Source organism: Culex pipiens, chromosome 2 (assembly GCF_016801865.2).
Source record: "Culex pipiens pallens isolate TS chromosome 2, TS_CPP_V2, whole genome shotgun sequence".
Taxonomy (NCBI): Eukaryota; Metazoa; Arthropoda; class Insecta; order Diptera; family Culicidae; genus Culex; species Culex pipiens.
Genome location: NC_068938.1, coordinates 70,754,581 through 70,778,728, shown reverse-complemented (window position 1 = coordinate 70,778,728; position 24,148 = coordinate 70,754,581). Strand labels below are relative to the sequence as shown.

Here is a 24,148-nt window from a genome sequence, read left to right as displayed (position 1 = left end):
AAACTTTATGCCTGAAAATTACTTGATTATGATTACTGTTGCGGCCTAGGTTGCGGCTTTTCCCTCTGTTTCAATTAAATATTTCTGAGCAAAAAACTAAATCCGTCTTTTTGACTTTCGCAATTCAAGGATCAGTGTTTTAAGATTTTGCCTTTCGTCATCAGGGGTGAGATTTGGTCATATAAAGTTCTACATTTTTGTATTACCCAATCACTCAAAGTGATGTTAAATTGGGTCCTAAAATGAAGCTCAGATTGCTGATATTATTGTTTACAGCGATAAAGCTTATTTTTCTGAGTACAATGACCCTTTGTACGACCACAAAGATTTGGAAAAATTAACCTCGCGGTCCTTCTTGACAGAAAAGTTCCTACTTAACAGCTCGTTCCAAGGGGACCATAGTTGATCCATCGAAAAAATGTTGTCTTGTAAATTTTTTGTTTGCATTAAAATGAAAAAAAGTTGTCAGAAAGGGTTTTTAATCGTGTTTTTTACCGTTGTACATAAAAAATTACATAGGGCTTTAGTACCCAATTCTGAGTTTGTTTTTTTTTTTATCAAACAGATTAGTAATTTTTTATAAACATCATTTTGGAACGTCCCCCGATATTTGACTTTCCTTTTACCACAGTTGATTTTACCGTCAGCTGCTCCAACTTCATCCCTGATTCTGCGCTGATGCGGCTTTTTCCAAAACTCAGAAACGTCACCTGTTTTTTGCACAAAATCGAGTCGAATTCGAGACGACGCGGCGGAGCTGTTTTGTTTTGATTCGTTGCGTGTGCCCGTGTTGTGAAATTCGCCCATTTTTGGCCTGTCCGGAGTTACAAATTAGAAAAAAAAAATATCTAATGTCGACAACAATCGGAAACCATGAGTACGAGTGTACGAAAAAGTGCCGGCTGCCGAGCCACGGCAATGCCATCACGGCGGCCCTCACAAAGCGGGCCATCTCGGACGAGTTGCTGGCCGCGTACGTCGCCAAACTGTGCCGGAACTTTGCCGAGATTCTGGACGATCAGGTGAGGTTTGGGGGGACACTTTCAGAAGGGACAGTCTTTTAACTGGGTTCTGTTTGACCTTTCAGGGACGAAGTGCGCTCCACTTGGCGGCCTCCGTCGGACGGTACGCGATTGCCGAGTGGCTCATCAATCATGGGGCCAGCATCACGCTCAAGGACAGAGAATCTGGCCACACGGCACTGCATCGGGCCATGTACTACGGGTGTGTTGGAGTGGCCGTGGTGCTGCTCAAGCATGGGGCCGTGATCGATGTGCCGGATGAGGACTTTGTCAACCCGTTGCAGCTGTGCAGTAACGTTCACAAGGACAGAGACAAGTGAGTAGCGGGAATCAGCTGTTGGATGGTTCCTTATCTTTTCGTAGTACTGATTTAATTTGGTTGGGAAATAACCTTTTGATATCAATAGATTCGAATGCTATTCAAAAGCGTTCTTCCTGGAATGTAACCGAGGGTGGCCATTTGATTTCACCGGGAGGAAACCGGGGAAATCTCGTGGATTCGAATGACAAACCGGGAAAAGAGTAAATAAGTTGAATATAAAATTTAACAAACTTTTTCTAAACGATTTCAACATGTTTTTTTTTCTTCTCTGTAAAAGTTATATTATAATTAAATATTTTTTTTTAATTATATGCTTAGGTTATTATGTATTTGTTAAGTTCTGTAATTAGAATAACTCTTATTTTGGATGAATTATCAACGAATTAAAAGTTAAAATAAACTTTAAACTTCAAGTAAAATTTTCAAAAAATAAAACAATCATACTGCTATCAAAAGTCTGTAAAATTCACGAGCATATTTTTTCTAGAAGTTGTATGTTTGCCATTTCGTGTTCCAGGGAACAACTTTGGCGAAGAGTGCGAAAAGATTCGTCAACTATTAAGATTGTCACAGAATTTATAACACCGCCGCTGAAAACATTAACTTTTTCTTCAAGCTCTTCTGGCAATATAAATTCTTAATAGTTTACGAATCCTTTCGCACTCTTGGGCAAAGTTGTTACCTGGAACACGAACTATAAGCTCGTGAAGTTTTTGAAAAATGCGAAAAATCGTTAAGGGGCTCAAAAATGGCAAAAACCAAAACGCACCGATTTTTCGAGTTAAATCCCATTCAAACTTCAAAGTCAAAGCGCCAGGTCCTGTCGCAACCAATCAAGCTCATATTTGAGATTCGGGCTCAGTACACCTAGCGGATTATGCCCTGTAATGCTCGCAAAATTGACCTATTGCTTATCAACTGTACGGGTGTATAATGAATTTTCTAATGGTTTTTTCATTGAAATGTTTTTTGTTAAAAACAAAAATTTTCACGAAATACCATGATTTTTAGGGTTTTTTGAAAAATACTAAAATTTGCACTAAATATCGTACCTAATTTTCGTCAGTCCAGTCAGACTCGATAATCCGAAGGCCTTGGCAACATTTCACTTCGGACATTATCGAATCACGAAAAATATTTTTTTTTTGTCTTATTTTTGATTGTCGACTTTGAAGACTACTCTGAAGATTTAGATTTTCTAAATCCATGATGGCGGCCAAAATCAGGGGTGAAATATTGAAAAAAAAAATGCATATTTTAATTTAATATGCAATCAATCATTCAAAATTTACTGAAATTGGGTCGCACAGCTTGAATTTGATGTTAAAAATAAAGGAGGTATTAGACTATGGCAAACAAACAAACAAACTCGCACTTTTTCGCGTTTGGCAGTTTTCCAACTCGCAAACAAGACAAAATGTATGCAAGCTGACATTTCTGCAAACAAATGTTGGAGAAACAAACAACGCAGACAAACTGTCAAAATGTGCGAGTTTTTTGTTTGTTTGCCGTAGTCTAATACCTCCTTAAGAAAATTAAAAAAAAACACCAAAATTGTTTTTTTGTATGTGATTCGTTTATAGTTCCATATATACCTTCGGATAATCGAACATCGGATAATCGAAACTTCGGATAATCGAGGCATCAGATAATCGAGTCTGGACTGTACTCAAACTTTCAAAATAAAAAAAAAATCAAAGCGGAGCGAAATTTTATATGTATTTTCACATTATTCGAGTTTTTTTTCGAAAATACAAGTTTTCAAAATTTTGAATGCATTTTTACCTGTTTTTGTTAATCACAAAAATTTTCACAAAAGACAGTGCACTCTCTCGTTGTCGATATAAATTATAGAACGGAAAATCAAAGCAATCTATTTGAAAGGACTGAAAAATTTATTGACAGCTGGAGCAATATTGATATCGAGAAGATCGACAGCCAGAGAGTCCACTGTATCGTATTTTTTAAAAATTTCCAAAAATTTCCATAATTTGCAATATGGGTAACAAACGAAGCAAATACAACGTTTGAGTCGAGCTACCGTGGCCGTGAGGTTACGGGTTTCGTCTTGTAAGCGGAAGGTGATGGGTTCGATTCCTGTCTGGCTCGGCAAAGTCAGATCCCTTCAAAGAGTAAATCTACTCACTGGGAACACTGACCGGTAGGGGATGGGTTTCGACTAGCGGCGTGCTGAATTTCCAATCTAGAGGTCGTGAGTTCGACTCTCGTACCGGGATGATGAGGTTTAAAAAAAATATATGAAACATACATAATTTGAATGTATGCTTTCGCTTTGTTTGGTACCCATATTGCAATATTTTTTTTAGTATTTTCGAAAAAAATATGTACTGTATTTTTTTGTATTTTTCAAAAAACAATAAAAAATTTAAAAGCTAGTAAAATTCCGCTACGTTTGATACCCACATTGGACATTTTGAAAATTTTAGTACTTTTGAAAAAAAAAACACGGTATTTTGTGTACAATTTTGAGTATTTATGCTTTGAAACTTGCTACATTTTCAAAAAAAAATATACATATTTATGAACGTAACAAGTCTGACAAATTAACAAATTCTTCTTTAGAAACTAACATTAAATTTAAGGCTCCTTTCACAATTTCAATCTATTTGAGAATAAAGTCTGTTTCAGACATTTGAAATCCTAAATAGTATCGGATGCATTTGACACAGACTTTTTATTAATTTTTATTCACAAAGAAAACAAGAGCTTGATTTTTAGTTATCGGAAAACATAAATATCAAATAAAATCCATTCGTTGTTCGTACTGATGGAAAATAAAATCCAGAAAATTTGATTCGAATCATTGCAAATAGGTATGTTTAAAGGTCATACACATTCCATAGACATAAACTTAAAAAATATTTACAACGGCCTAAATCAACATTCAAAAAATCAATATCAAAATTTCCAGAATTTAAAGGAAACATGGTAAAAACATTTTTTAAACAAATTCCTAGATATTTGTCTAAATTCTCAAAAGAATAATAACAGTTTTCATTTTTTAAGCGTTCTTTGATTTAAAATAAAGGTAAAAACACAATTTTTATTTCATCTTTTTCTCATTTCCGGTTGAAATGAAGTAATAAAAATATACGATTGCCAATTATAAAAATAAATATTGTTTTTTTTTTCGTTAAGCTTTAAAAGACTGATTGTTTATTTTTCTACCCTGAATCAAAGTAAAGAGTGCTTCCAATTTGATTTATTTTTTAAGATTTTTTTTAAATTGTTAAAGTTTGTTTTTTTAATTGATTTAGAATTACTCATTTTCTCTCATAGATCTAGGGTTTTTTTTCTCAACATTTATTTTTCCTCAAAGAGCACTCAGCTAGCTAAATCTTAACATAGAAATATCCTGAAACAGAACTGCTAAATTCTAATAAAAACACTAATTGAATTGAAATTGAATTTAGATTTTTTTTTTTTCCGATGACGAATATTGACTTTTTTGTACAGAGTTTTTTGTTTGAAACCATTCTTTAAATTAGATTAGATTAGATTGAAACCATTCTTTAGATAAGAAATTCCTTATATTTAAGTTTCTGGAAAAGTCGGGAATTTGGAAATGGGATTTGAGTGGTCACCCTGCAGACTACAACAAACAAACAAACGAACTTTTTGACAGTTTGCCTGCTATGTTTGTTTGCAGGAAAAATGCTGAAAATTTAATGGGGTCGTACCGCCACTCCGTCACGAAATATCGAAAAATGGACCTTAAATTCGTGATCAGTGACCAAAAATACTTCTTAGAGCAAAGTTTCACGGAAATCGAAGATGGGTCGGGGCAACATTTTTCAATTTCGTGTGCGTTGGTGGAGAATTACCCAAATATATATATTTTTTTCAATAATTTTATCAATTCCATCTTTTTACAGCGGCATCGGCCACGAGATCATGGTGTGGGGCAAAAATCGCAACTACAACCTCGGAGTCGGCAACGTCGAGGGCAAAGACACACCGGACTTTGTCGACTTCTTCCGCAAAAACCGCATCTCCATCGAACGGATGTCCATCAACGCGTACCACAGTGTATTCTTGGGCCGGGACGGGGAGGTTTACGCAACGGGGCACGGGATGGGCGGTCGGCTGGGAAATGGGGCGGAACACACCGTGGTGCATCCGATCCGGATTGCCGTTCAGACTCGGGGCGCCGAGGAACGGATCGTGGACGTGAGCACCGGGAAACATCACACGCTACTGCTGTCCAGTAGTAATTGTGTAAGGATGGGTTGAGATAGTTAGTATGGCTAAGAAGCTAATTGAGTATTTTAATTACAGATTTATGCCTGTGGAGACAACAATCACTGCCAGTTAGGAATTAAGCCACCTCCAGAAAAGCAGCTAACATTTAAGGAAATTGGCGGATTGCACAATTTCGCGTAAGTTTCAACAATATTCTAAACATTTCTGTGATTAATTTTGAAGTTTACTTCCAGCGACAAGAAAATCAAACGCATAATCGCCAAAGACTTCCACTCGATTGCGGTCTGCGACGAGGACGTCTTCGTTTGGGGTCTCAACGTGGGCCAGTTCGGCATGAAGAAGGAGCAAAACCCCGTTCTAACACCAAAAGCAATTTCCCTCCTCCCGGACGTAACAAACAAGCAAGATAAACCGGTCGCGATCGCCACCGACATCAAGCTAGTTGAATCGAGCAACGCCGCGATCGTCGTCTACACCAAAAGCAGCAATCTGTACATCTTCAACAACTTCAAACGGCGAACGTACAAAAATCCGCTGATGGAAAAGTTTGAGTGCATTTCCGTGTCCGGAGGGGAACTGGTCACCAAAAAGGAGGACGTCTCGAAGCAGAGCAAACAGCTGCGCATTCTGGCGTTCACCGTGTCCCGCAATATCTACATCTGGTACGAGGACTGTGGTCAGTTTGTGCGCTGTGTGTTTGCCCAGTCGAGGAATCTGGAGATTGAGAAGATCGTGTGGTGTAACAACCATGCGCTGGTGCTGCTGCTGGGGAATTTGTACCACGGGACGATTACGCACAAGTTGAACGCGCAGGCGGTTACTCAGATTAGTGAGTATACGGAGACGTACGCGAAGAAGGAGATGAGCACCACGAACAAGACGAGGATCGAGCTGAAGCGGATCAAGGGGCTGAACAATGTGGTGGACTTTGTGTGCGACGATGAGGGGGAGAACTTTGCGGTGTTGTTGGTAAGTTGATGGATGCATAAGCTGGGTATAATTTGGGTCCTGACAAATAATCAGCTCAATAGTGTTCCTCCATCTCCGTAGTACATGAGTAGAGTAATTTAACGTAGTAACTTGGGATTGTACGGATAATTTTTGATTCATAGTTCAAAGTTCCTCTGTCTAGTAAAGAAGCAAAATGGTCAAAAAATCGTGAAAAAGCATACGTTTTGCGAGTCGAAGCTACAGATCGTCGTTGAATTGATGAAACAAAAAAATAAGGCAGCCAAAAAAAATACGGAGCTGAAAAGGGCACATAAAAGGCGATATTAAAAGGCAGAAAACGAGGAATGTCAAGTTGGATAAAATGCTGGATCTAAGGCCAGAACGATTTTCTCTGCTGTTAACGAATCCAAGCTCTACAAGAAGAAAACGTTAAACTATCGCGAGCTGAGTCAGACGAAACTGGATGTACCTTGTGTGCTGAATTTTGACTATCGACAACATGTTGGACCCCAATATAAAAAAAATCAAAAATTCTAAAATACGGATTTTGGGAATTCACATTTCATAGATAACAAGTTTATTGAAAAACAAAAACATAAAATAGTTATACCGCATAACCACTATATTCCCTTAAACATTTAACGAATCCTAGGTACTTGAAGTTCACATCCGTGATAGGGAAGCGATTATTCGGGGGCCAATTTTATGCATTCGTGGTACTTGACGTTCCCGTAGGTGCACCGCAGCATTAGCTCGGAACTCCGTAAATGTAAACAAAATTTTAAGTAATAAACTCTTGACAGTTGAGTTTTCAAAAATGATTATAATCGGCTCTAAGGGGAATGGGATATAAAGCTGTTTTGCCAAAGAGTATTTTTTTTAGAAAACCTCAGAATTAATTTCGAATCGAAAGTAGCAAAATCGTGTCAATTTTCTAGAAGCGGATGAAATGGTTCACTGATCAGGGTGGCCAGAGAAATCCCATTTTAAAATTTTCGATGTTTTCCCGACTTTTCCAGAATCTCAAATGATATGAATTTCTAACCCAATAAATGACTACAACTCAAAAACTCTTATAAAAAATATCAGACGTTGATCATAATGAGACCATACATTTATAAAAATCGACATTTTATATAAAAATAAAAATTGACCATTAAATTTCTTTAAAAAAATACTTGAGTAGTGTAAAAACGTTTACAAGTAGTTCTCTTTTTTGATTTGGATGAAACTTTGTCCATGCATTCCCTATGTCAAAAGAAATCATTTTGCATCATAAGTTTGTCCATACAATTTGGTCTTACAAAATGGGTATGTAAGTGTATGAAATTCTATCTTGAGAAAGGATGTTTTGATCGATTTGATGTCTTCGAGAAAATTATAGGATATGATAAGGACTTTTTGAAAAAAATAAGGAAAAAATAAATTTCCATTTTTGTTATTTTGACCGAGCCACGTAGCCCAGTGGTAACGCTTCCGCCTCGTAAGCGGTAGATCGGGGTTCAAATCCCGGCTCGGACCAACACAACTGGTGATCTTTTCCCTTCTGGATTCGATTGCTTAGTAAAGGGAAGGTAGTGTATCGTCACAAACTGGACCTTATCAACGACACCTTAGGAAGGCGACCTATGGAATGTTAACATTAACCTAAAATATGTTAACATTAGTTGAGTAAAGAACTGCCACTGAATCCGCTTTGTAAATGTCGGCCCCGATACTCTTCAAGGGTGTTCCCCTCAGGAACTGGGAAAAATTTACTTTTTTTACTTGTTATTTAACTTTTTACCACTATTTTTTTTAAATATGTTTAAGGGGATTAAAAAATAAATAAAAAACCAGGCATAAAAAATAGGCAAAAAAAAAAAACACTCCTCCGTCCAAGCCTCCGAAACCGTTGCTTCGCTAATTTCAACTCGCTCGCATTTGGCCCCATTTCAACCAATCTTGATCGTTCTTGCAGCATTCGAACCGGTAGGATTTCAAGATTCATCTGAAACAAGAACGAACTTGATCCGACTAACCTGCTAGTCACACCGACTAAATTCGTCGAAGCAACTCTTTTTAGGCGCTCGTTTTAGGGAACACGTCATGGCCAAATCAACAAGAAAGCATTAAAATTTGAATTCAACCATTCAAATTTAACTAATTTGGGGTCGCTGAACACGAATATGACACTCAGAATATCCCAAAATATTCAGAAATCCAGAAATCCAAGATGGCGGCCAATATGGCGCCTGTAGAATAGCGGGAACATATATTTGAGGGTGTAGTAGCCGCTCAACTACTCAAATCTAACTAATTTAGGGTCGCTGACCATGAATATGACACATAGAATACTCCAAAGTATTCAGTAATCCAGAAATCCAAGATGGCGGCCAATATGGCGCCTGTAGAATTTTTGGGAATATTTATTTGAGGGTGTAACAGCCTTTCAATCACTCAAATCTAACTAATTTGGGGTCGCTGGCCACGAATATGAAACTGAGGATACTCCAAAGTATTCCAAGATCATGAATTCCAAGATGGCGGCCAATATGGCGCCTGTAGAATATTGGGAATATTTATTTGAGGGTGTAACAGCCTTTCAACCACTCAAATCTAACTAACTTGGGGACGCTGAACACGAATATGACACTAAGAATACTCCAAAGTATTTCAAGATCAAGAACTCCAAGATGGGGGCCAATATGGCGCCTGTAGATTATGGGAAACCACTCAAATCTAACTAATGTGGGGTATGAATATGAGGAATATGACATTTGGTATATTCCAAAGTATTCAGAAATTCAGAAATCCAATATGGCGGCCAATATGGCGCCTGTAGTATGTTGGGAATATTTATTTGAGGGTGTAATAGTGATTCAACCACTCAAATCTAACTAATTTGAGGTCGTTGAACACAAATATGACACTTAGAATATTCCAAAAATTCAGAAATCCAGAAATCCAAGAGGGCAGCCAATGTGGCGCCTGTAGAATTTTGGGAATATTTATTTGAGAGTGTAAAAGCCATTCAACCACTCAAATCTTACTTATTTGGGGTTGCTGAACATGAATATGACACTTGGTATATTCCAAAGTATTCTGAAATTCAGAAATCCAAGATGGCGGCCTATATGGCGCCTGTAGTATATTGGGAATATTTATTTGAGGTTGTAAAAGCCATTCAACCACTCAAATCCAACCAATATGCCGGGACCGTGGTGTAGGGGTAAGCGTGGTTGCCTCTCACCCAGTCGGCCTGGGTTCGATCCCAGACGGTCCCGGTGGCATTTTTCGAGACGAGATTTGTCTGATCACGCCTTCCGTCGGACGGGAAGTAAATGTTGGCCCCGGACTAACCTAAAAAGGTTAGGTCGTTAGCTCAGTCCAGGTGTAGGAGTAGTCTCCCTGGGTCCTGTCTCGGTGGAGTCGCTGGTAGGCAGTTGGACTAACAATCCAAAGGTCGTCAGTTCGAATCCCGGGTGGATGGAAGCTAAGGTGTAAAAAGAGGTTTGCAATTGCCTCAACAATCAAGCCTTCGAACACCTAGTTTCGAGTAGGAATCTCGCAATCGAGAACGCCAAGGCAATGCTGTAGAGCGAATAATTTGATTTGATTTGATTGATCCAACCAATTTGGGGTATGAATATGAGGAATATTCCAATATTCCAAAGTATTCAGAAATCCAGAAATCCATGACGCCTGTAGAATATTGGGAATATTTATTTGAGGTTGTAATAGTGATTCAACCACTCAAATCTATCTAATTTGAGGTCGCTGAACACGAATATGACACTAAGAATATCCCAAAGTATTCCGATATCAAGAAATTCAATATGGCGGCCAATATGGCGCCTGTAGAATATTGGGAAAATTTATTTGAGGTTGTAAAAGCCATTCAACCACTCAAATCTTACTTATTTGGGGTCGCTGAACATGAATATGACACTTGGTATATTCCAAAGTATTCTGAAATTCAGAAATCCAAGATGGCGGCCAATATGGCGCCTGTAGTATATTGGGAATATTGATTTGAGGTTGTAATAGTAATTCAACAACTTAAATCTAAATAATTTGAAGTCACTGAACACGAATATGACACTTAGAATATCCCAAAGTATTCAGAAATCCAGAAATCTAAGATGGCTGCCAAAATGGCGCCTGTAGTATGTTGGGAATAATTTTTATTTTCGTCCGTGTAAGTGAAATATGCCTTGGACGGAGGAGTGTTAACAAGCCAAAATAAAATTTAGCCGAGCTTCCGTGGCCGTGAGGTTACGGGTTTCGCCTTGTAAGCGGAAGGTGATGGGTTCGATTCCTGTCTGGCTCGGCAAAGTCAGATCCCTTCAAAGAGTAAATCTGCTCACTGGGAATACTGGTAGGGGATGGGTTTCGACTAGCGGCGTGCTGGATTTCCAATCCAGAGATCGTGGGTTCGATTCTCGTACCGGGATGATGATGTTTTTAAAAATTAAAGCAATTAAAAAAAGAATTAAAACAAAAATGTGAAAGAGACAAAACACAAAAAATAACACAATTTTCTCACATTCTCTCCCAGGAAAACAGCCGCCGCTACTTCAACGTGCCCGAGCTGGTCGAGTCCAACTACGACTTTGGCACGCTTCTGGCCGAATCCCACGAGGAGGACGGCATCCACGACGTGGTGTTCCGCGTGGACTATCAAACCTTTCCGGCGCACCGCTTCGTCATCTACCACCGGTGTCGCCACCTGCGGAAGCTGCTCGAAAAGCATCCCGAGCAGCGGGAGTTTTCGCTGGCGGGGTACGAGGGGTTGGCGGCGCCGATTTTCGAGCTGATTCTTCGGTACATCTATGGGAACGAGCTGATCTCGAAGGAGGACGTGGAGGTGCTGGTGCGGAGGCTTCAACCGGGGGTGGAGGTGAATGGGGAGTCGGTGGATGGGATGGTGACGCGGTTGAAGAAGGTGTTCAAGCGGCTGGATATTGGCGGGTTGGGAGAGGCGTTGAAGAAGTGAGGGTTTGTTGGGTATAGCATTTGTTATAGATTGTAATTATTTGTGTGATTTTCCAGATCTTCCGAGGAGTTGGAGATCGCGGAGTTTCCCAAGCTGCCAAGGGACTCGTACCCTGAACTGAGGGACGTGACGATCAAGCTGCAGGGCAATCAGGAAATTCGTGCCCACAAGTGCGTGTTGACGTCCAGGTTGGACTACTTCAAGCTGATGTTCAGCCAGACTTGGGCGGAGGTAAGCGAAGCGGTTCAGCGCGATGATCTGCAGAGTTTCACAAATTGATCTTTTTTTCAGAGCAAATCGGTCAACCTGACGACGGTCCCCCTCGAGTACATGGACACGATCGTGGACTTCCTGTACGACAACGACTACCAGCGGGTGCGCGATCAAAAGTATTCCGAAAGCTACCTCTTCCAGATGGTCACGCTGTGCGATCAGTTCTTCATCGACGAGTTGAAGTCGCTGTTTGAGGTGGTGATCGCCGATCGGATCAACCTGCGGAACGTCGGCGAGCTGTTGGAGTTTGCGCTGCAGTACAACTGCCACGTGCTGAAGGAGTTGTGCATGCAGTTTATCGCCGTCAACGCGGCCAAGATCTTGGAGTTGCGATCGCTCGAGGGTTGTGAGCCGGTGGTGCTGGAGATGGTTGACGAGTTTTATAGGGAGTTTTACAAGCTGGCGGATTATCGAATAATTACGCCTTCGGCGGATGCCGTTGACGATGAAGAGTTGGTGATGTTTGTGGACAACTTTAGCGTTGACTTGAACGAGAAGGCTAGCGAGATCGCGGCAGTGAGTAAGGCAAAGACTCCCAAGGGAAAGATCACTCCCAAGAGTACGAAACTGCAGCAGGAGAAGCGAAATTACGAGAAGGAAGCGATGGATTACATCCGGAATTTGTCGTTTGAAGAGATTCCGATCGTTAAAAGTGAAGAGAAAAAAGTAACAGGTGTAGAAAATGGTCACGACTTGAAAACCGAGAAAGAGGTGAAGAATTGGCAGAAGGTCGTCGACAAGAAAGACCCAAAAAAGAAGCCCTTCACAACAGCGCTCAAAGTGAACGAAATAATCAAAAGTGAAACCCGCGGTCAGGAAAACTTCTCCAACCTAAAATCCCTCCTCGAAAAGACGCCTTCCCCTGGTCAGGAACCCGATCCGACTGGTTACGACTCCGGTTACAACAGTGCCCGGCTCAACACCTTCAACCTGAGCGACTTCGCCATCCAAAAGCCAAAACTGTCCCAAAAGCAACGCAAACGACTGTCTTCCACCTCGGAACGGCCCAAAGAAGCCGTCCAGGTCACGACCCCAGACGCAACCCCGCAACCCGCCAACCCCTGGAAGAACGTCAACAACTCCGCCGCTGACATGTTCAAATCAGAACCAATCCCCTTCCCGTCGTCGCCTCGCGGCGATCGCAAAATCTCCACCAGCTTCGACCAAGCCACCTCCCCTCTATCCAACTCTCTACCTCGCGCCACAGCCGCAAAATCCCCCGCTCAACCGACGACCGTCAAGACGGTGGTGGCCAACGGCCACAAAAAAGCCCAAAAGGAAGAGTTCACCAAGATCCTGGAGGACGAGCGCCGCCAGAAGCAGTACTACGAAAAGATCAAATCGAAGTCGCTCGTGCACACGCAGATTGAGGAGCGGGCGATCGAGGAGTTGAGGAGGTTCTACAACGCGGACAGTGTGTACGACGAGAACATTACGATTGAGCGGCACAGGCCGCATCAGGCGCCGAGCGCCGTGTGGCAGTATCAGTAGGGGGTGGGGGTTTCGGTGTGTTTAGTGTCGTTGCATGACAATTGTGTAAATAAAGTTTTAGACTTGCTATGAACCGTGAGGTGCGTGTTGAGCTGCATCCGAAAGCATTCAAAACGTTAAAGGAACGTTAACTTGACTAAGCTAATAACTGACTAAGAAAAAAGTGCTTCTGTGGTTAAAATGAACAATAAATATTCTAAAAGTACCTAGTTTTGAAGAAATTATGCAGACAAGTGACAAAATGCTGAGCGGAATAAGCTAGGAGAAGACATCAATCTACTGTTCCTGAAGCAGCGCTGGAATATGTATCATGGCGATAGCAAAAAAAGGCGAGTCGTCATTAGGAAGGACCAAATATTGCTCGGTAAGTGCCTGTTTATGTATATACAAAGTAAATTTATCCCTTCAGAGATTTCCATTTGGCTAGCAACATTTTCTTGCTCATTTTTTCAATTTTAAAATTCAGTTGATCTTTTCAAAAATCTTTTATTTTAATTTATATTTTTGGGAATTGTCAAGGGAATTGTTGAGTTATTTTTCTAAAGGAGCCATTTCACTATCGCAAACATACAAACAAGCTCGCACTTTTTCGGGTTTGACAGTTTGCCAAACTCGCAAACAAGGCAAAATGTATGAGGATGACGTTTGTACAAATAAATCCAGGCAAACTGTCAAAAAATGCGAGTTTGTTTGTTTGTTTGTTTGCCGTAGTGTAATAGCTCCTTGACTTCTGAACTATGTTTTAAACCATTAAAAAAAAAATTACTTGATCCATATTTGAAGTTGTTGTTGTTCATTTAATTAAGTTGGTTTTAACCTACACATGGTCATTTGTCACCGAATTTTGAAAGAGTCCTGCAAAAAGTTGAAAAATAAGCTGTAAATTTGCAAAAATCATCTGAAAATCTGAAAAAAATGTGGGAAAAGTCGGGAATAGCTTTTAAATATTTTCCGATGCCGGAAGATTTTGTAAGAGCTTGAAGATTTTTTAAACAAACTGCAAACAAATTTCACCCAATTCAATGTACATTATATTCCATTCTTCTTAAGCACTTTAATAAAATGTTGGGTTCTTCAAACTGTTTAAAACATTCTGGCCTGGGTGCTGAATAGTGGTTCGCAAAACGGCCTCAGTTTAAAAGTGTCAAAGTGGAACCAATTTACTGTTCGCCAAAAGTAGAGAGTATTGTTTTCGATCATCAAAAAATGTTTTTTTTTTGCAAGAATGAAAAGTATGTGGCTTTTGAGGACCTAGAGTTGAAGTCAAGAAATCTAAAGAAAGTTGAAAGAAAGCGAGATCGTAATTTTGGAATGGAAGTTGTTTATGGAGTCGATGCGGTTGTATCCATTCAGAAGATGTCTTTATTGTTTGATTCTGTTTGAAAACCTACTGGTTTAGTGAAAATATTATGACACTCTCGTCGCAGTTCTTCGTCACACGTAAAAAAGATTATTTTTTTGAAATTTACTCCCATTAAATATTATAAATGTCGCATGCGGTCTTCTGTGCGGCCTTCTGACAAGTTTTGAATTATGATCGAGTCTGCAGATTCGTCATGTTTTCCTCGAAAAAGAAACATCAGATTAGATTAGATTCAGTGAACAACCCTCGATCTCAATGACAGAAAAAAAAAATCAAAATTCAATTCAGGGCAAAATTGTAGCTCTACTTTTGTATAATTTTGTGAGTACAAAAGCGTGGAAAGCATAATAGAAAAATCTGCAATTATCTGTTTATTAGCCAATAAAAAAACGTGTATTATAAATCAAATTTATTCGTAATTTCAAACAGCCAGTTAATAGTAGTTTATGCAACAAGTTGCAAAAAGAGGATTTTTTCAGCACGAGTCGTACATTTATCCAACGAGGACCGAGTTGGATAAATACGAAGAGTGCTGAAAAAAACAAGTTTTGCAACGAGTTCCATACAACATTTTTTGCAATTTCGAAAAACACCGATTGAGTGAAATTTTAAGTCGAATTTTCATGTATTTTGTTAGTAAATCGTTTAAATCAAAAAAATGTTGAAAAGTGTTACTTTTCGAAACAAGTGCTGAAAAGTTCAACTTTTCAGCACCCATTTCAGTGCTGAAAAGTTCAACTTTTCAGCACCCATTTCAGTGCTGAAAAGTAGAACTTTTCAGCATTTATTTTGAAAAGTGTTGCTATTCGATTCTGTTATTTTTGGTACAGAAAAGTAGGCTATTTCGTCGTTCAAGAATGACAGGAAAAGTAAGTTGTTTCACGACGAAATTGCAAAAACTAAATTAAAGCAGGGTTTTAAAATTTTGCTGATAGCAACAGTGTTTTAATCACTATACGAAATATAATATAAGACGCTTGGTGCTTGACGTACAAATTCTTTAAAAAAAAATAATGTAAAAATTACGAAATATGAATTTTGAGCTCAAATTTTATTCAATTAAATTTTATTAACTGTCTGGACCCGGTGCCTGCAATTCCCTTTACAGTTCATGGAATTCCAATAAGAATGTAACAGAAAAATCAGGCTTCGGGTCCAGACTGTTAATTATTCAATTCAAGTTTAATTTTATCATTCTAATAAAAACAAAAAAAAACTATTCCCTGTAAGAAAAAAATATTAATATTCGTGCATTCGGGCCTTAACAAATATTTGTCAAAGTTTATTTTACCCCACCCTTTCTTCAAAATTGTTCTTAAAATCAGGGGACCAAAGTATGACGAATGACAAAGCGTCCTACTTTTTATCGCCAAAATTACAGTACAGTACTGAAAGCTCAACTTTTTAACACTTGTATCGAAAAGTAATTCTTTTCGGTTATAATAGCTCCTTGAATGTACCACTAGCCTGTCCCATTTTGAGGTCATGTCGAGGAATTTCAGTTGCTCACTTCTTAAATGATAGATTATGATGTTAGGAACATTGTTTTCTTAGACAAGAAAAAATAATAAAATACTTTCTCGCACCCCCTAGTCGATTTACTGAAAAAAGTCACTTTTTTGAACAAATTTTCTAAAATCGCTTGGAATCAATACAAAAACTGTTTCGATCAGGTGTGTATTATCTTCAAACGATAGGTTTTTGTCCATAGATTAAGATGCACTATCAATATTGGACCAAAATTTAAGTTTTTGGACTCTCCCAGGCGGATTTGTGTCGAAAAAATCGCATTTTTTCGAAACTTTTTTCAGAAATGTTCATTTAATTTAGGGTAGCCTATTTTATCTAGTGAAACCAATGCACGCAACTTGTAGGAAATTTCATGGCGAACATTTTTCCCTCTAAGAAAATCCAATTTCGACACTCCAGAGCCGAGATATTTGAGTTTTAGTGAGGAAAAAAGTGCCAATTTTCAAAATTTCTCAGAATTCAGAAGCAAGGCCTACTAATTACACGATGTAGCAAGCATATGTCTCAAAGGTCAGGATATGATTTTTTATAGTAATTTTGGCCGCTGAATCCGAATCTGAAATCAAATTTCGTGTAAACAGTGATGTTTTGGAGCTACACCCTTTTGGAATGTTATTTGCGTGTTTAAGAGGCAGTTTTTGTAAATATTGCTCGGTTTGTTCTAGAGGTCGTATCGAGGTGCTCCGATTTGGATGAAACTTTCAGCGTTTGTTTGTCTATACATGAGATGAACTCATGCCAAATATGAGCCCTCTACGACAAAGGGAAGTGGGGTAAAACGGGCATTGAAGTTTGAGGTCCAAAAAACATAAAAAATCTTAAAATTGATCGCATTTAAGTAAAACTTCATCAATTCCAACTCTCTTAGATGCATTCGACATCCAGGTTTAGTTTAACATTTTCTCATAGGTTTTGCAAATTACTGTTAAAAATTGTTTTTTTTTTAAAACCTCAATATCTTTTTGCAACAGCCAGCAACACCCATACTCTTTTAGTTCAAAAGTTAGGGAATTTGATGGACTATAAGCCTACGGTAATAACTTTTTGGCCAATCGCAGTTTTTCTCATAGTAGGCATCCATAGCGGCACTTTTTAGTATCACTTTTGTCATATTCGAAATCCTCGGAAAATTCAAATTTCAATGCCCGTTTTACCCCACTTCACTTTGTCGTAGAGGGCTCATATTTGGCATGAGTTCATCTCATGTATAGACAAACAAACGCTGAAAGTTTCATCCAAATCGGAGCACCTCGATACGACCTCTAGAACAAACCGAGCAATATTTACAAAAACTGCCTCTTAAACACGCAAATAACATTCCAAAAGGGTGTAGCTCCAAAACATCACTGTTTACACGAAATTTGATTTCAGATTCGGATTCAGCGGCCAAAATTACTATAAAAAATCATATCCTGACCTTTGAGACATATGCTTGCTACATCGTGTAATTAGTAGGCCTTGCTTCTGAATTCTGAGAAATTTTGAAAATTGGCACTTTTTTCCTCACTAAAACTCAAATATCTCGGCTCTGGAGTGTCAAAATTGGATTTTCTCAAAGGGAAAAATGTTCGCCATGAAATTTCCTACAAGTTGCATGCATTGGTTTCACTGGGAAAAATAGGCTACCCTAAATTAAATGAACATTTCTGAAAAAAGTTTCGAAAAAATGCGATTTTTTCGACTCAAATCCGCCTGGGAGAGTCCAAAAACTTAAATTTTGGTCCTATATTGATAGTGCATCTTAATCTATGGACAAAAACCTATCGTTTGAAGATAATACACACCTGATCGAAACAGTTTTTGTATTGATTCCAAGCGATTTTAGAAAATTTGTTCAAAAAAGTGACTTTTTCAGTAAATCGACTAGGGGGTGCGAGAAAGTATTTTATTATTTTTTCTTGTCTAAGAAAACAATGTTCCTAACATCATAATCTATCATTTAAGAAGTGAGCACCTGAAATTCCTCGACATGACCTCAAAATGGGACAGGCTAATGTACCACCTGTGCTGAAAAAAATCTTCTTTTTGAAACTTGTTGCATGAACTAATATAGGAACAGCATGTAGAAGCGGCAAGCCAGCTTTTATCAACAGTTTAGCTAAATAAGTAGTTGAATAAAAACGATGTTGATTTAAAGGAAACCGGGGATTTTTGCGGATCACATAAAATAGACTCTTGAACTTATTTTTCAGCAGGATTAAATTTATTTCTCTTTCAAATTTATACTTAATCACTTTAAATATGCTTCACATTTTTTGAATCATCTTCTTTTGTTTTTTTTTCAGTTTGTTCTCTACACTACGCAATATATATTACTCTTTCTTCAGCGAATGAAATTTTGTGTGTGTGCTGTTGTGTATTGCAACTGAATGCCCCACAATCGCCTTGTATAGCATTTTCTTTTCTCTCTTGATTTTTTGTTTGTTTTTTAGGAATTTCCTTCTCGCGTGTTCATTTTTCTTTATTATTATTCTCAACTGTAAATAAACGCTGCACACTTTCCTTCAATTTAGTTTCCTTTTTTTATTTCATTACACTCAATCTGCAACAGTGACGATAAATATTTGTTTAATATTTGCTTTTGCTCTTCACGTGTAGTAGGCGGCAGAGTAGATTTGTTGATTTTCTCTCATTCTTTCACTACAGTTTTCGGGTCACGGGTCACTACGTTTTTGTTTTGTTGCTGCTGTCGCAAATTGAAAATAAGTTGCTTATTCATAACTGGTAGCGCAGTTTTCGTTTTAGTTTAGTTGAGTTGCCTACTGCGATAGAGGACGGGTGTGTGTATCGGTGTGTTTGCGTGTATTTTCATTTTCTTCTTGAAAGGTGGATTAAATTAAAAATAAAACAGAAGTAAAATTACAACAAAAAGGACGATGAAGCTTATATTTAAAGGGGGGAAGCTACCATGGAAGAAGGTTAAATTAATAAATAGTCACACTAAAAAAATAGGATAAATTAAGAACTAAAAAACAAATGAAAAAAAACACTGCTTAAAATACTGTTTTTATAGTAGTGACATCTACGTTGTGTGTTTGTTTGTGTGTGTGTGGTGAGGCTCCTCAAATCCTGGAGCTTTTCGGAGCACCCCTTCAGAGATGAGAGAAAATGCTAAAACTACGTGCTTCTTTCTAGAGATGCTCAATATTATTGTAATAATCTAAACTTGTTTTGTTTTTTTCAATGCGTTGATTTGATATATTGTTGCTTACATGTACTTTCATTTCACGTGTGATTTGTAGAGTGTTTGTTTTTGTTTTTGCGATTTTTTGTAATTTTGACTTTAGCAGATAAATATGAACATTTATTAGTTGAATTGCCAACTGCTCAACTTTTCCTTCTTTTTCACCCTTCTGTCAGCACCCAGTTTAATCTAATCCGTAACATTCCACGTAATCTCGATGTTGTCTCTGAAAATTTTGGGATTTATTTCCCTGTTTCTAAATGAAGTCAACATTCAGGTAAAGCTGTTAATTTATTGTTTACTTTTTATTATTTCCAAATAAGTTACGTTTTAATCGATTTTCCACAATTAATATCAAATTCGCCTTCTTTATTGGCTCTTTTCCAAAGACAACATTGATAAATGTTAGCAAAAATAAATAATCTTGGTTCCACGTTCATTTTATATATTTTCTCTCTGGATTCTTTTCTTTATTTTACAACTCCGACTAGCCCTCACTTGCAGTGAAAAGCGTCGGAGTTCTGCACGAGCTTCGCAGTCCTTTCGGTTTGAATCGAAACAAGCACGCTTTTGAACGCTTAAAAATAGGCACGATCAAAATGAAGTTTAAAGGACGTTTTTTTTCTGCCATTTTTATTGGTGTTGGTAAAACTTTCTGCTATAATTTGATTTGGGATTTTGTTGGGCCTTCTTTCGCACCACGATTAAACCTAAGCTGCCCTACCTCTTGTGTGTGTAATGCTGTGACGGAGAAAAGATAGTTTGATTTACCTCTAAAAAAACACGATATAAATACACAATAAAACTTTCACTTTCTCACAGTAGAAACCAAACTTTGTGACATAACTTATCCGGGAAGTTAAAACAAAGTTTCAATCGATCTACGACTTACCGATCATGATCTCCCCTTTTTTTGGCCACAATTAATCAAAATTCACAACAAGCCCCCCAATCCGCGCTTAATTCTTCCTCTCCTCGTTCATGAACTCGTCCACGATCGAGTTGATCGACGGCTTCGCGTCCGGCTTCCCGTCGACGACCTCCGTCACGGTGACCGTCGTTCGCGTTTGATCGCTGCCCGGCATCTGCTGCGTCGTCGTGGTGATCTTCGACAGCAGCTCGTCCTCGGGGAAGTCCGCGTCCATGGAGGTTAGCGTTATCGTCTTGGTGGTGGTGGTGGTTCGGGTTGTGGTCGTTTCGTCCGGGGCGCCGTCCTCGGTTGTTACCGTTGTGATGCAGGTGGCGTTGGAACTCTGGTTGGCGGCGTTCTGCAGCTGCTCGAGCAGTTGCTGTTGGAGTTCCGGGGGGATTTCCTCGCCCGATGCGTTGATCGTGGTGGTGGTGGTGATGACGGTGGTGCGAACGGAGCTGGGAAAAGGAAAGGGCGGGAAAATTGGAGATTAAAATTGAATTAAAAAAAATCGTAGAAATTTCAATAAGTCTTTGCTGGGAAACCAAGTTTCTATAGTAAAAGACAGCCAAAAGACAGCCTTAAAAAAAATCTTGTCAATTCGTAAATCATACTTTGTTGTTTGAAAAACTTGTGGTCCATCTAGATCTTGATCTTTGATTTATCATTATTATTTGCTCTGATGAATAATAAGTTGTACGGGGACTTTATTAAAACACCTTCGGTTCATTTTAATTCTTCCTTCTAAAGTTGAGAACAAAACATAAATTTTTAGTGGCTTTTACTTAAAAACGTGTGCTGTATTTACATGGTGTCGATCCAAATCCCAAAATAAAATTCCCTGACTTTTCCCTGACCTCTCCAGACCACCATTTTTTTTTTTATTTTCTGTTTTTTACTAACATATGTTTGGAGCGTTTTTATGGTTTCATGCATTTTCCTTTTTGAATATTGGAAATTTAAGATATTGAAAAACTTCAATGACTTTTAATTTTTTTAACGATGGATTCTACAAAAACGTAAAAACTTTTTTTTTGTCAATCACTCTTTTCTTATCGAACATCCAAAATGAGCAACCATAAAAATGTCCTATGTTTTTTTTTTTATCTGGTGATATCATTTTAAATGTTGCCCTTTACCAAAAAACCTATAGTTTTTTTAATAGGTGAAACACAAATGCTCATAGGACCTTTTAAAACAAAACTCTAGAAATAATTAATAATTAAAATTGTTGCAAATTTCAAATTGCGATTAGTTAATTTCACTTCATTTCCTAAAGAAAATTTAAAGTTAAAAGGTTTCCAAAAAAAAAACCAATTGAAAATTTTATTAAAGTTAGAAGTCATGTTTAATTTTAAAACTTGTTGCCTTTTGCCGAATTTTCAAAGGAATTAGGCCGATGCCATTTTTGATTATGTTTTTATAAAAAAAAACAAGAGGTTTTGGAGACAAAAACTTGAAAAAATATGTAATTTTGCAGAACCTTAAGAAAGATTAAAAAAAAAACTGGTTTTCTGGATATTTGAAGAAAACATCTTCTTAAATAATTTTACAAAACATATTTTTGCTATAAAATTTAAAAAAGTTTTTTCTACCTTGACTAGAGCCTACAGACAATCATTCACACGATCAATACATTTTATAAAAATAAAAACAAAATACAACCTGCTCGAGCTATTCAAAAAGATATTATTTATCAAACATAGATATTTGGATGTTTTGAAATAGATTCCAAATTTAAGCTCGATCTGACCACGGGAACTCCTCCTTGTAAGCCCTTGAATGTTGCTAGGGAAAAATATGTAAAATGTATTTGTACAATCCCTATGAAATCTCGGACGCTGGATCCTAACAGTCTGGGCCGATGCCTGATTTTTCTGTTACATTCATATTGGAATTCCATATAAACTGTAAAGGGAATCGCAGACCCGGGTCTTGACTATTTATTTAAGTTAAAACAACATTTCCAAAGAGACCATATTTTATAAATTCTTGAACTCTCAAATTCCTATATTCAGGGTTGTTACGGAGAAATCGGAAAAAAAATCCGCGCCATCCCAAAACCCAATCCGCGCAAAATCCGCGTGATATTTAGAAAAATAATTTTGCGACAAACATTTTGTATGTTTTATAATAAATTCAATTTTGAAATCTCAAAACGCAGAATCTTGAAACGCTGAAAATGTATTTTTGCTAGGATTAGGTAAACTAGAGGGAAAAGCCAAAACAAACATTACGGCAAAAAAAAAAATCAAAAATTTCAACATAGGGAAATTAAGATCTTAAAACTGAATCAAAACTAAAGCAAGAAAAATAATAAAATAATTTTTTTTAATAAATCCTCGATCTTGAGATTTTAAATCTAAGATACAGTTCATACTCGATGATCTTACTAAAGCGTCAATTAGAAAAAATAGAAGCAAATTTTACTACATCTTCTTCTCAAAATTTCTCTAACCGAAAAAATAACTCCAAAAATCCTTAAAATTTTATCAGGTTTTCTGTGATGGTAACAAAAATGGCAGCATTCAAGAACCTAGGAATTTGAGTATTTAAGAATTTAAGAATTTAAGAATTTAAGAATTTAAGAATTTAAGAATTTAAGAATTTAAGAATTTAAGAATTTAAGAATTTAAGAATTTAAGAATTTAAGAATTTAAGAATTTAAGAATTTAAGAATTTAAGAATTTAAGAATTTAAGAATTTAAGAATTTAAGATTTTAAGAATTTAAGAATTTAAGAATTTAAGAATTTAAGAATTTAAGAATTTAAGAATTTAAGAATTTAAGAATTTAAGAATTTAAGAATTTAAGAATTTAAGAATTTAAGAATTTAAGAATTTAAGAATTTAAGAATTTAAGAATTTAAGAATTTAAGAATTTAAGAATTTAAGAATTTAAGAATTTAAGAATTTAAGAATTTAAGAATTTAAGAATTTAAGAATTAAAGAATTAAAGAATTAAAGAATTAAAGAATTTAAGAATTTAAGAATTTAAGAATTTAAGAATTTAAGAATTTAAGAATTTAAGAATTTAAGAATTTAAGAATTTAAGAATTTAAGAATTTAAGAATTTAAGAATTTAAGAATTTAAGAATTTAAGAATTTAAGAATTTAAGAATTTAAGAATTTAAGAATTTAAGAATTTAAGAATTTAAGAATTTAAGAATTTAAGAATTTAAGAATTTAAGAATTTAAGAATTTAAGAATTTAAGAATTTAAGAATTTAAGAATTTAAGAATTTAAGAATTTAAGAATTTAAGAATTTAAGAATTTAAGAATTTAAGAATTTAAGAATTTAAGAATTTAAGAATTTAAGAATTTAAGAATTTAAGAATTTAAGAATTTAAGAATTTAAGAATTTAAGAATTTAAGAATTTAAGAATTTAAGAATTTAAGAATTTAAGAATTTAAGAATTTAAGAATTTAAGAATTTAAGAATTTAAGAATTTAAGAATTTAAGAATTTAAGAATTTAAGAATTTAAGAATTTAAGAATTTAAGAATTTAAGAATTTAAGAATTTAAGAATTTAAGAATTTAAGAATTTAAGAATTTAAGAATTTAAGAATTTAAGAATTTAAGAATTTAAGAATTTAAGAATTTAAGAATTTAAGAATTTAAGAATTTAAGAATTTAAGAATTTAAGAATTTAAGAATTTAAGAATTTAAGAATTTAAGAATTTAAGAATTTAAGAATTTAAGAATTTAAGAATTTAAGAATTTAAGAATTTAAGAATTTAAGAATTTAAGAATTTAAGAATTTAAGAATTTAAGAATTTAAGAATTTAAGAATTTAAGAATTTAAGAATTTAAGAATTTAAGAATTTAAGAATTTAAGAATTTAAGAATTTAAGAATTTAAGAATTTAAGAATTTAAGAATTTAAGAATTTAAGAATTTAA

General features: G+C 36.5%; 2 protein-coding genes and 1 long non-coding RNA gene across 12 annotated transcripts in view; 2 read left to right on the top strand and 1 right to left on the bottom strand.

The window, feature by feature from the left end:
* The first annotated feature begins 705 nt into the window (after positions 1 to 705).
* Positions 706 to 13,325, top strand: LOC120422782 (inhibitor of Bruton tyrosine kinase). The gene is made up of 8 exons (XM_039586320.2): positions 706 to 1,022; positions 1,088 to 1,338; positions 5,241 to 5,583; positions 5,644 to 5,744; positions 5,802 to 6,537; positions 11,060 to 11,493; positions 11,554 to 11,728; positions 11,789 to 13,325. Exons 1-8 carry the CDS (start codon positions 852 to 854, stop codon positions 13,259 to 13,261), a joined length of 3,684 nt encoding a protein of 1,227 aa, XP_039442254.1. The 5' UTR covers positions 706 to 851; the 3' UTR covers positions 13,262 to 13,325.
* A 257-nt stretch (positions 13,326 to 13,582) lies between these two features.
* Positions 13,583 to 24,148, top strand: part of LOC128093127 (uncharacterized) — a 126,496-nt gene continuing 115,930 nt past the window's right edge. Inside the window, exon 1 of the long non-coding RNA XR_008212255.1 lies at positions 13,583 to 13,625. This is a non-coding gene — a long non-coding RNA (uncharacterized LOC128093127). The remainder of the gene's footprint in view (positions 13,626 to 24,148) is intronic.
* The window catches only part of LOC120422628 (ankyrin-3), a 143,290-nt gene continuing 137,859 nt past the window's right edge, over positions 18,718 to 24,148 (bottom strand). For all 10 annotated transcript variants that reach the window (XM_039586185.2, XM_039586159.2, XM_039586165.2 and 7 more), the window contains one exon: positions 18,718 to 20,706. In XM_039586185.2, the coding sequence (XP_039442119.1) occupies positions 20,298 to 20,706 (409 nt within the window). In that variant the 3' untranslated portion in view covers positions 18,718 to 20,297. The remainder of the gene's footprint in view (positions 20,707 to 24,148) is intronic.

What these genes read in the sequence shown, in the direction of transcription:
- LOC120422782 (XM_039586320.2), top strand. Translation starts at nt 852, where the DNA reads ATGTCGACAACAATCGGAAACCATGAGTACGAGTGTACGAAAAAGTGC. An exon ending in GTTCACAAGGACAGAGACAA is followed by an intron (nt 1,339 to 5,240) that starts GTGAGTAGCGGG and finishes ATCTTTTTACAG; the next exon opens with CGGCATCGGCCACGAGATCA. An exon ending in TCAGCCAGACTTGGGCGGAG is followed by an intron (nt 11,729 to 11,788) that starts GTAAGCGAAGCG and finishes TCTTTTTTTCAG; the next exon opens with AGCAAATCGGTCAACCTGAC.